The sequence below is a fragment of the Alexandromys fortis genome, unplaced genomic scaffold (genome assembly GCF_014885135.2).
Source record: "Alexandromys fortis isolate MF-2015 unplaced genomic scaffold, M_Fortis_MF-2015_v1.1 scaffold_19, whole genome shotgun sequence".
Lineage (NCBI taxonomy): Eukaryota > Metazoa > Chordata > Mammalia > Rodentia > Cricetidae > Alexandromys > Alexandromys fortis.
This window is the reverse complement of record NW_026067890.1, coordinates 6,615,891-6,628,854: the sequence shown is the minus strand read 5'-3', so window position 1 is coordinate 6,628,854 and position 12,964 is coordinate 6,615,891. Positions and strand designations below refer to the sequence as shown.

The 12,964-nt window shown below is 41.1% G+C and overlaps 1 protein-coding gene across 1 annotated transcript in view; it reads left to right on the top strand.

Moving 5' to 3' along the window:
* Positions 1 to 8,068, top strand: part of Abcd3 (ATP binding cassette subfamily D member 3) — a 54,614-nt gene extending 46,546 nt beyond the window's left edge. Inside the window, exons 21-23 of the mRNA XM_050136243.1 lie at positions 1,776 to 1,880; positions 5,551 to 5,607; positions 6,717 to 8,068. Of these exons, the coding sequence (XP_049992200.1) occupies positions 1,776 to 1,880; positions 5,551 to 5,607; positions 6,717 to 6,794 (240 nt within the window). The 3' untranslated portion in view covers positions 6,795 to 8,068. The remainder of the gene's footprint in view (positions 1 to 1,775; positions 1,881 to 5,550; positions 5,608 to 6,716) is intronic.
* Positions 8,069 to 12,964: the final 4,896 nt, after the last annotated feature.

Here is a 12,964-nt window from a genome sequence, read left to right as displayed (position 1 = left end):
TTGTGAAAGGCAATTAATGAACTATATCTCTGTGATTGTGTCTGTTTGCTGCTTCCCGTTCCTCACTTCATGATCATGGGTATAAACCCCAAAAAAGCAGTTTGCTTTAGTCATCTCCTTGATATGTATTTGAATGGAGCAGCAGTGTAAATGTTGGGTATATTGTAGTGGTTTAATCATGATTTCTACTTCAGTGTTTCTCACAGCTCAGGCAAACACACAAAGAAAGATAAAAAAAAAAGTGGCATATATAGACGGTTGCAGTTCCGTAAGGCGTGCACTTGGATTGAGAGAGTGACATTGAGCAGGCACTTGGAAGATGCCTGGACGAGAAAGACTAAGCTTGATGTGACAGCACCAGGCATGGTCCCAGCGTGCCGGAGGCAGAGGCAGGGGGATTGCCATGAACTTAGGTCAGCCTGGGCTACACAGTGAGCACAGAATGAGAGCCCCTGTCAAACAGAAACAACACAGCAACAAAAATGGAAGGAAAGAAAGCAAAGAGTGACATGCAGAGTCCAAGGCTTAGGACACCATACTTAGGGGGAAAGAAGAGAAAGGATAGTGACACGTGAAGCTAACTAGTGGTTGAACAATTGGGAAAAGACAGCCCTGGCTGGGGTGTCCAGATCAGAGCAGGCAGGAGAAGACTTTGCAGGACCTTGGAGATGAGAGAGGGGAAACCATGGAGAAGGTTTAGTCAGTGGGTTCTTTGGTTTACATGTGATAGGTTCTCCCTAGTTTCACAGAGAGTGGAGGAAAGCAGAGAGGGAGCTGGAGGTTGTGTAATCCGGCAGAAGTGAGTGTTCTCTGGGATAAGGGCATGGCAGAGACAGGAACGGCAAGTGGACTTTAAACTCTGAATGGAGGGTGCCTGAGAGGGAGGGTTAAGGCAGGGTCAGGAAGATTCAGCTTCTAGCTCTGAGGGAGAAGAAAGAGGACCTGGGATTTAATTCTGAGGACCCCAGATACACATGCTTAATGGCCAACTGGGAAAGCACTGGAAGGAATGAGACCGCAGCAGAAGAGGAGGACTCCCAGTGGCTTCACTCCTACCCTCAAGAAGGAAGTGGTCTGAATAGAGTGCTTCGCAGGAGACAGTTGATTGGGCTTAGGAACGTGCTGCTTGGTTTTGCAACATGGCGATCTCTATTGGGGACAAGTGACAAATTAGAATAAATGTCCAAGACAAGGACAGGCCATTTCCAGAAATATATTTGGAATGTAACTAAGGAAAAATATTTCACATTCCTGCTAATGGAAGAAATATATGGATTAGTGCTCCTAAGTCCATTTACAAGATCAGCACCAGCTTTCAAAAACTGCACACCCTGGACCAACAATGGAGCCTTGGCAGGTGTTAAAAGATGATTGGTGGGAGCTCTAACAGGTGCCATTACTTAAATAACATTTAAGTCATCTATAATCTGAATTTTAAGGTTTTGTTAAAACACAAAACTTGTTTGTCTAGTGAACTTTTATTATTTTAAAGCTCAATCTCATCTCACACCAGTTTTTGGTTTTCTCTTAGCAGTAAATATTTCCCACACACTGTATTTCTCCCTTTGTTTAAGATGACAGTGAAAACAATTTGTCTTATTTATATTATTTTTATCTCTAGGAGTGGTGGTGCTTTTTTAGTTAGAATAATTTTCATATTTTAATTTTTTAAGACTCCAAAAAGTATATGTAGCTGAAGTAAATTTATTTTTCTTTATTAGTTTTATTTTTAGGCCTGCCTCTGTTTACACAGACTATTTTCTTTTCTGCTTTAGATGGCAAGATTGTTTTATCATAAACCCCAGTTTGCCATTCTGGATGAGTGCACAAGCGCAGTCAGTGTTGATGTGGAAGACTACATTTACAGCCACTGTCGGAAGGTAAGTGTCATGCCACGGGTGCTTCACTGCATATCTGTGTGTCCTGTCCAACCACAAGTCTATACCAAAGGAGATCCCAAGCAATGAGATTGTTGCCAGAAGGTAATGCCCTGTATTGCCTTTAAACAACAAAGTACAAGGAATTATTAATGCATTCTAAATACAACTGTAGATATGAACAGAATATAAGGAATTATCCATACATTCTAAATATCTCTCTTTAGCAATTTCTTAGACGTGGAGAGTGTTCAAGTATATCTATATCCACCTTTGACTTCATTACTTACTCTCAGACTTAACAAAAGAATTCCTGTCTTTCCTTTGTCCCATCACTTTACCTATATGTCACTTTTATTTTTTTTTAAAGATTTATTTATTAGTTATATACAGCATGTTTTCCTGCACACCAGAAGAGGGCATCAGATCTCATTACAGATGGTTGTGAGCCACCATGTGGTTGCTGGGAATTGAACTCAGGACCTCTGGAAAAGCAGTCAGTGCTCTTAACCTCTGAGCCATCTCTCCAGCCCAATATATCACTTTTAAATCATGAAAAATCAGTAGTAACCTTTTGGCAGTCTAAAACTTTTTGTGTTTATGTGTTGGTGGCATACATACCTATGTTTGGGTGTGTTTGCATGTGTGGTGGTGTGCATGCATAGGGTGCATGTGGAGGAGACAGACTGATTTTTGCTATCCTTAATTGCATTTCGCTTCATTCACTGGCAGGGTTTCCTGCTGTACCTGGAGTGTGTGGATTAGCTAGTTTAGCCAGCTGGCTTGTCCTGTCCCTGCATCCTGAACACTGGGATTCCAGATGGCCCACCACACGGGTGCTGCGGAGTCAAAACCTAGTCCTCGTGCTTGCATAGTGACCCCGTGTCCACTGAGTCCTCGCCCGGCCCTTCTTAGAGTAGCTTAATTCATCTAGTTTATTTTAACTGGACAGTATTTTACAAGATTTCTTTTGCTTGGCAAATATGAGGCTGGCCATACTGCTATTATTTAAGCTTGTTCACTAGTCCTGGTGAGTTTTTGTTTTTAGGAACTGCTGCAACCATCTGTACTCTTGTTAGATTGGAAAAATAATAATACGTTCTGTTTTAGAGGTCCTGTGTAAATAAGTGAGTTACAGGAGTATTTTAACATTTTTTAATCTGTATTTGGGGCATTTACAACAAATAAAAATAATCATGTTGAACACACACACACACACATTCCGGCCATTTGGAAGATAGCCTTGGACCAGCAACATTAGCACCCCTGGCTGGGAGTTAGAAGTCAGAATCTCAAGCTTTGCCACAGAGAGCAGCACATTAACAAAATTCCATGCGAATGCATATAAAAGGCCGAACCTGTGGTGTGATAACAAAAGGATCCTCTGTAGTCTTCTCCATAGGAAGGCTGGAACAGCTCCTTAGTGGCTTGTTTCTAATTTTTGAATCCCCTTTAGTAATTCTTATGTGGTTTTCTGTTTTCTAGGTATTAGAGATCTTTGTAGTGTTTTCATGCTTAAGACCAGACAAACTGTTTTTAAAAGGGCATTTTCCTGTCAATTTTATGTTGTTGCCTCCTATGTTTTAAGGTTGTCTAAATTTATAAAACACATTGCATTTGAGGGAAGAAAAGTCACTTGGGTTCAATGATAATTTAACATTGCCACAATAGCACTGAATACAAAGAAGCAGAAAACAAGGGAATGACTCCTTAAGTTTAGAGCCTTTAAACCATTTGTTTGTGGATCTAGTATACATGTGTGTGCCGTGCTGCTCATGGTATAGGTCAGAGGACGGCTGTGGGAGTCCGTTCTCCTCCTCCATGTCCACCTAGGAATTAGACTCAGCATTAGTGGCAAGTCTCTTTATCCACTAAGGTGTCTTGCCTGCCTGAGAATCTTTTTCTAACAACAAAACCAGTGTTAACTTACAAAGGGAATAAAGCATCACTTAAACTCAATTTAGAATGTTTAACATTAAAGAGAACAGTGATGCTGCTTAGCCAAAACTAAGCCATGAGCATGAGATTTAATTATGGAAAGGTAGCATCTGGTGTTCAGAGCTCAGCAACCAACATTGCTTTTGTGTGTTGGCTTAAGTAATTCTAATATACAGTATGCCTACTCTAATTAAGGTCTAATCCAATTGCAAAATCAGGAACAGAAAAATATGTCTAAATGGGCTTTTGATGCAGTTGAAATGTATGTTTAACAAAGATGATAATGTTCTTATCTTCTTATGCAGGTCCTCACGAATTTGCACATGGCAGCCAAACTTAGGACACAGTTTAAGTGATACCACTTGGTGCCAGCAGAATAATTTAATCCTAAAGTTTCATGGTAGAAATTATCAGGAATTTACTTAGGTTAATCTTAAAATTATTATAAAATAGAAGTAAAATTAGGGTGTGGAGAAATGACTTAGTGGTTAAGAGCACTTGCTGCTCTCTATGAGGACCTGGATTCAGTTCCCAGCATCCACATGTTCCACATGTGGCTTACAACCACCTATACTCCAGTTCCAGATCTCCCAAGCATGAGAGGTGTGTGTTGAGGCTCTGACCTAAGGTAGTGCTTCTCACCCTCAGATATATTGGATGGATAACTCCTAGGCTGTCTGTGCAGGGCCTGTCCTAAGGCATTACACTGTTTAGTAACAATTCTGGTGTCTGTCCATCAGATGGCAGTATTGTTCTCAGTATACCAAGAAGAAAGCCTTCAGTCATAACCAAAATGTTCACCAAAGAGAGAAGGCGCCTCTCAGCTAAGAGCTATTGATCTCACTGATCTAGGACAACTGTATCTATTGATGCTTCTCTGAACACCTGAGTGCAGTTGGGATCCTGAAAGCTGGATCAAGACTGAACATTTTTTATAATTTTATAGCAAGCTTATTGGATAGCAATACCTGACTCAAACTTACAAAAGATATTTAAACGTTTTGTTTCAATTTTTTCAGTATATAGACACATGCAGAATTCTGTCGTAGAACCTTGTAGAAGAAATGGAATAATCAAACTTCAGAATGTGTCTGAACTCTGAGACACATTCCAAAATAAGACTCTACAATAGGGAATTATGATTCTGCATTTGAAAGCAATTTGACTGTAGACCATTTATGCTGTTTTGTCCCAATTTTAACCTTTTGCATTTGGGGGGGGGGAGGGTGGGAGGGTTTAGACAGGGTTTCTTTGTGTAGCCCTGGCTGTGCTGGAACTCTCTCTGTAGACCAGGCTGGCCTTAAACTTACAGAGATCCACTTACCTCTGCCTCCCAAGTGCTGGGATTAAAGTCGTGTACCACTACCACCTGGCTACCTTTTGCTATTTTTATCTTACTGTTTTTTTCATAATAAATCAAATCTAGGGGGATGTATTTTGACATTAATTCTTTTTTTAATATTTATTTATTTATTATGTATACAATATATCCCTGCAGGCCAGAAGAGAGCACCAGATCTCATTACAGATGGTTGTGAGCCACCATGTGGTTGCTGGGAATTGAACTCAGGACCTTTGGAATAGCAGGCAATGCTCTTAACCACTGAGCCATCTCTCCAGCCCTTGACATTAATTCTTAACTGTAACTGCTGTACATGGTATTCTAGCAACTAAAATGTATGTGTAATTTGTGGCTTACTGTTATTGATAAATGTAAACCTTTTCTTTGAATTAGGTTGGCATCACCCTCTTTACTGTTTCACACAGAAAATCCCTTTGGAAACACCACGAGGTTTGTATTTTTTTCCTTTTGTGGGATAATGAATGTTTATCTTACATAAAATGTGAGTTTTGATAACTGATTTTGGATTTCATGGTGAATGTTACCATATAGGCGTATACCTTAAGGCAAAGGGTGATTTTGAGTTTTATAGTATATGATAGGACTTTGTTCAGTATTATTGCCATCAGTTTTGAAAGCTATAATGTAAATAAACTCTAGCTCTACTAGATTAGAGAGCAGTTCTCGGGTGTTGTAAGTGACTGGTGTGTAATAGCTATGGGTAACTGAGCTGTGTCATTATAACGCAGGTTTGACATAAGAAGAGAAAGTCTTAAAAGTTACATGGCTGGGGCTAGAGAAATTGGTCAAGGGTTAAACGCACTGACTGCTCTTCCAGAGAACCCAAGTTTAATTCCCTGCACCTACATGGCAGCTCACACCTATCTGTGGCAACAGTTTCAGGGAACCCGACGCCCATGGCAAAAACACCAGTGCACATAAACACCAGTAAATAAATAAATTAATTAGTTAATTTAAAAAGTTAGATGGCAAAATTTTAGGAGCATTTTCAGTAAAGATCAGGACTATGTGGAGAGATGGCATAATGCCAACTGTGTTTGAAATGTAATTAAACAGATCTATATACAGTCACGGAGTTTACAAAGGTACTGTGCTGAGGTTTGCATTGGTTCAAAAGTGCTGCATATTCTGAATGAGTTTCCATAAGGTTGGTGGGGTGGTGTTGAGAACAGAGTTCTCTCCCTGCCCTCCACTTCTCTTATCTTTCCTCTTCTTTCTCTTTCCCTCCCTGTGCTGGCATCTAGCCCTAGGCCTTGTCTTTGTTAGGCAAGAGCAGTGATCCTGTGAAGGAGGGGAACACAGAGAGCTGCTAAGAAATAGCAATAGAGAAAAATAAACAGAAAAAACTAATCTTTATGAATAAAAGTTCACTAACTGAAAACAGGAAGCTTTGTTCTGTGTGTCAGAAGGCACATGAATAGTTCTTTGGTTTGAAGTGGAGATTGGTGAGCTACAGTCCTGAGCTGTGCCTATACGTTAACTAAGAAGGGTGCAGGCATTTCCTGTTCTTAGTTACTGACGCTCCTGTCTCTCCATAGTACTACCTGCATATGGACGGTAGAGGCAATTATGAATTCAAGAAGATCACAGAAGACACAGTTGAGTTCGGATCCTAGAGACCATCTCGAGAACTTCCCTGCTTCCATGAAACAAGAATGCATTTGTTAATGCACAGTGCATTGTAAAATAAGGTTAAGCTTGTTTTTTTTTTCAAAAAACAAAGCAACAAATTGACTAGATACATGATAATTGAAATGTTAAAACACTTAATATTGTATAGGATATTGCTAATTGTGTATATGTTGGTTTAATTATTAATTATGTACTAAGAATGTCCTTATTCTTGTGGTTAAAAAACCTGCCTGAATTAAATTGGGCTTAAATCAGTGTAACCTGATTCATCCTGGGATGTAAACCATTTAAAGTCAACTAATTTGACTTTTATGGCTCTATCTTTTCTTTTAATGAAGAACCCTATTTAAAACTGGGGTCATTAGCTGTTCTATTCTAACAAAGTAGTCTTGAGTTTCGTTTCTATATGCCCCATGGTAATGGGAACCAGCCAATTACAGTGCATTGTTAAAATGTATCTCATCGGTACAGGATAGCATTTATTACACGGTGGCAGATTTCTTTAGCTGCTGCTTTTATACTCATTCCTCATACACGCCTTGAGGTGCATTTGACTCCAAGAGAGCCGTTTGCGTTTTCTTTAGCTAAATAATAAGTGTACCCCTCTCAGTGTCTTGGACTGAGCTGTTCTGAAGGTTCTCTGTGGTGGTGTGCAACAGTGTGTGCAGTTGTGCTTACAGCTTGTGGTTACTGCACACTACACCCAGTCTTTTCACTGTGTGGGACGTCCCGGCATGATCATCGTCCTGTGTCGAGCTCAAGGTCTTACAAAGATATTTGTGCAGAAGATTGGACAGGTTCATCAAAAATGTGGTTGTGTAATGGTGAATGCCGTGTGGCTGTAGAGGCGCTACAGGAAGTAAGCACACTGAGCACGCAGTGCTATTGCTGTCCTCGTCTGTGGTTTTATGTTCCTAGGAACTGTCTGAACAACAGCGTTTGCATCGGGATGACTGTGTTGAGAAGTCATCTCTGGCTCCGAGCACCATGAATGACTGACTACATGTGTTGTTTGCATGAAGGAGAGCCAAGACTGAATGGGATCAATAAGTGGTTGTGAAATTAGTTTTATCAAATGGGTTCAGAGAGGGGCAGTTGATAGTCTTGTTTCTGCATAACTCAGAATCACTGGCTACCAAAATAACCTTGATGTGTTGATTCCATCAGTACATCACATTCAGTTTCACCATGTCTCCTCAGCAAACCTGTATACTTATTTTCTGTTCAGATTAAAAAAAAAATTGGATAACCTACACAACTTTTGCTTGTCCTTTTTTATTCTAGTGCTTGAATGCTGACATTCAGAAAGTGTTTTTAGCACCCAGATACCCAGATGGCCTTTTTACAAAACCTTATTAAATGAGCTTTCAAATTTTTTGTTTTATAGTTTTAGACAGCAAAAAGAAAAAAGAAAAAGAAAAGCTGAACTGTTTGCAAGGAAAACTAATAAGAAATGAAGACACATCCTCCCAAACCCACATCCAAACCCCATTTGAGCATGACTAATCAGTCTTAATAGACATATATACATCTAGAAAATACAGAATTTTTGCAATCCTGAAACACATGTAAAATCCTTTTATTTAGGACTTTCCTTTCTGCCCAGTAGTGTTTCGTGGCTTTCTGTGTTGGTGTTTTCCACCTCCTTAATTAGTCGTATTCCTAAGCATTTGATACTTATTGATTATAAAATCAATTGGATATAACATTTTATTTTTATTGATTTTTTTTAGCGTGCAAAATAATGATTTTCATTATGACATTTTCACACAGTCATGTCATTGTACTTTGGTCATCTTCGCCCCGTTACACTCTCCACCTAGCTCCTCTCAGTGGTGTTCCTTCTCCCAAATATCTCCTTCCCTCCCTCCCTCCCTCCTTCCCTTGTTTCCTGTCCGTTCTCGATTACATGTATGAGAATATAATTTTCTTTCTGAGTCTGACATTCACTGATCATGGCGATTTCTAATTCTATTTTCCTGAGAATGACATAATTTCATTCCTTATTGCTGAATAGGACTCCATTGCATATATAAACCACATTTTCTACATTCGTCTCTTGATTAGCATCTCGACTTAGGTATCTTGGCTATTAACACTTCATTTTTTCATTTTTGCCATGATAAAAAGTGCAGCCGATTTTTATACATTGACCTTACTGGTGAGTTGCATTTTCCCATCCCGAGACAGGATCTCTCGTCTGCTTGAAGACCACCAATTAAGCTAGATATGACTGGCAAACTACAGAAATCCTCCTGTCTCTGCCTCCCCAGTGCCGGATTCCGTGTGCCCACCATCCTGCCAGAGGGATTCAACTCAATTCCCTGTTCTTGCACTTTACTGACCGAGCCATACACCCATCCCCTCACCTGGTTATGTATTCCTGTGGAGCTTTTAGTTTTTGTTATTTTTCAGACCAGGTCTCTCACTGGAACCTGAAGCTCATCAATTGGGCTAGACTGGCTGGCCAGTGATTCCCCAGGTATCCTCCTCCATCAGGCCTCCTGGTGCTGGGATTGATAGGTATATGATAGTGATACCCAGCAGTTTATTTTTAATTTGGATATCAAACTCTGGTCCTCATGCTTGTATAGGAAGCACTTTACCCATGGAGTCTTTTCCCCCCTTCACTTAAACATGTGTGTGCATGTTCCACCTTTGTGCGGGTGCCTGTGGAGGCCAGTCAAGGGCATCGGATGCCTGAGGACTGAGGTCAGCAGGTAGTTGATGTAGAGCAAGTACTCTTAACTGCTGAACCATGTCTTATAGTGTGATACTTTACTCTTGGCTTTTTGGGGGGCTACCACCCAAGCTCCCAAATAAATCACACACAGAGGCTTATTATTACTTATAAATGCCCGGCCTTAGCCTGATTTGTCTCTTGCCAGCTTTTCTTACCGTATCCTGACTGCCTTTTGCTTCTGGCCTGTTTCCTTTCCTTCTGTATTTCTTACTTTCACTTACTCCGTGGCTGGCTAGGTGCCTGGCTGGCTGGCTCCTCCTCTTAACTCCTTTTCTCCTCTGTATCCTCTCTGCTTGCCAGCCCCGCCTCTCCTTGCTCCTGCCTTACTGTTGGTGGTTCAGCGCTTTATTAGACCGTTGGGTGTTTCAGACAAAGTAACACAGCTTTCACAGAATTAAGCAAATGCAGCATGAACAAAAGCAACACACCTTAAAATAACATTCCCCAATAATCTCTCCAGCCTGTCCGTTAAATTTTGTGGCCATCGTTGTCCTGAGTTTGCTGTTGAGAAGAGCCAATGTTCTGATTTCTTTGAATGTGGCGTTACTAACTGCTTTTTCTCATCCCGTCTCTGTCCCCACTTCTCTGCTTCCCCTCCTCGCTCCGAGAATGTTCTCTTCTCCATGTGGCAGGACTTGGTGTCTTAATCTCTTGTTAGCGCTATGGGGGAAAATTGTTCTCTCTTACACGTATGCTATGGATAAATATTCCCTCTCCCTCCCTGTTTTCCCTGTAGATTCAATCCTTTTTAATACTGCTTTGAATCCTTTTCGTAGGGCCTTGGAGGGGAAGAAAAGCACTTTTAGCTGGAAGTACTTGTCAGTTCCTATATTCATAATGTTTATAAATTGGTGCTTATAGCTTTAGGACTTAGCATATTTAAGAAAAGTCAAAATATAGGGCCATGATTCTGGACTGTCCTATAGGGCAACATAGACTTGGAACTGCCTGCTCTGGGGTCTCGTGGTCATTATGGTCCTCTAACTAAAAATTCAACCGTCATCCTAAATTTTAAAAATTATTATCAATACTTAAATTTTCCCCAATTTTGTTACTTGTTTGCCATTTTTTGACTTAATAGTTGGCCCCACTCAGTTTTTTAGCCGGAGCCACTTAGGTAGTGTCTGACTAGGAATGTGTGAAGTAACAGAGAAGCCCAGATTTGATGAGACCTGTTTACATGTGTGTCGTCTATGCCCGCAGGGCTGTTTGGATGCTTCAGGTCAGGCAATACTGCTTCCCTTTCTCCTGGTGGACTCTGTCTTCAAAACAAGATAGTATCACACTCACAAGTTCAAGCTAAATAGTTCTCGTGAACTCCTTCACTCTCTCCATCGTAACAGTCACACACTATTATAAGGGCTTGACATTTACCCTACACTTATACAAGTTCTAGAGATCCGAGATGATACCTGCCCTAGTTCCATAAAATCCGTAACGTCTGGCAGCCCAGAGGTGAGTCTGAGAGGAATGAACGGTGAATCCAAATGCATAAGCAAGGCTCTTGCCAAGGGGATTATGGTCTATAAAAGGGCTGTAACAGCTGCAAGTACAGTGAGGATGCAGGAGGTGGGGATAGGCATGCAGCAGGGGAAAGCACCCAGATGTAACAGGTATCATTTCTTGAAATGGGAAAGATGGGAGAGAAATAGGTTTGCACGGGTGGGGTATTATTTTCTCTTTGGACAGTTTGAACAAGCTCCCTATTAGGTAGCAGGTCTGTTGTGTAAGCAGCTGGATCAACTCTGAACTTTGGAAGAAGCGGGGGCTGCAGTGCATGTTTGGAAGCATCACAGTTTGATGCTGCGGGCATGCCGCGTGTGTGATGCTACGGGCATACTGCATGTGTGTTCCACACTAGACCAATGCCCAAGTAACTAACTGCCCATGGGGGTTGGTTCAAGCACTAGAATAACTCCGCATTTACAAGCTGGAGGGTAGAGGATAGTGTCCCAGAAATAGGGCTTTTATAATCTTGACTGTTTTTTTTTCTTTTTTTGAGGCAGACAATAGTATGTCAATATTCTGATATGAATGACCAAACAAGGGAGAAATGTCATGCTAGAAAAGGATGATTTCAGGGCCACATGGGAATGGAATTTATTTACATTAGGAGTTCTCTACATCCTAAGTTTTCATTATACGTGCTGCCTTACTTACTTTTCATTTGCTATGACAAAGCACTATTTATTCTATGGCTCGGTTCCTGAGAACAGTAGAGTCCATGAATATCATGGTGAGGAGCATGGGAGTAGGCTGGCAGACATGGAGCTGGAAGTTGCTAAGAGCTTGTGTCTTGATTCACAAGCATGGGATAGAGAGAGCTAATCTGGAAAGGCATGGGCCTTTTAAACCTCAGATGCCACCCCCAGTGAAAATTCTACTCCAGCAAAGCCACACCTCCTAATCCTTCCCAAACAGTTCCACCACCTGGGAAGTATGCCTTTGAACACATGAGCCTATGGGGACCATTCTCAGTTAAACCACCATGGGTGGCTTCTTCCTTTATGCTTAACCTCCACATTAATGATGATACAGTGTTAGTTTGAATGGTTTTTGTTAAGTCTGGAGCGTAGGCATAGCCCTTGGCATCCATCCCAGCCCCTCTGGCCTTGGAGTATATTGCTCTGGACTCCAAATCCCAGCATGCCAGGTCCTGACCCCTCTCTAGGGGTCACTCCCACAGGGTGTTTAAGTGGGCTCCCAGAGGAGAAACACGTGGTTCCGGGTTTGCATGTGCTCCCCGCCATGCGCTTGGCCACCTGAGAGCACAGTGCCTAATAAAATGATAGGCATTTTAATTCGGTTTGATCTGACTTAATTGGATTTCTTTGCGACAGTGGAGCTGCCCATTTTAGGGTTATTTTTTCCTAAAAGTTTTGACTACAGGGAACAGAAAATCCAGCTCCACCTTGCTTAAGTAATTAGTTTCAGGAGTTCCAGTGAAAAGTTCATGGTGGGGACTTGTGATAAGGCATATTCTAAATGTCTGTGTAACATCCCCAAACTTTCTTCTCACTTTGCTACCCAGATCGTCTGCGTGCACCACCCAGTGAGATCATCCTTTTGTGTAAAATTAAGCAAGGGTTCCTGTTGTGTTAAACAAATTTGCATGATAGTCATTTGAAAGTTTTTCTCTGTAAATGGAATTGATCCCACGGTATTAAATCTAAGATTAAATGGGGGGGGGGGAAGGAGCCAAGGATTGGAGGAATATAATGCACATGTCCTAGAACATATAGAAAGGACATTGGAAATGAGTTTTTCCTGATGGAGCCAGACCATTGTTTATTCAAGAGGTAGGTGCTCAAACTAAGAGCCATCATCTGTCACTGTCCTCAGAGTTCACAAATTCTAGATATTCTCTCTCTCTCTCTCTCTCTCTCTCTCTCTCTTTTTTTTTTTTTTTTT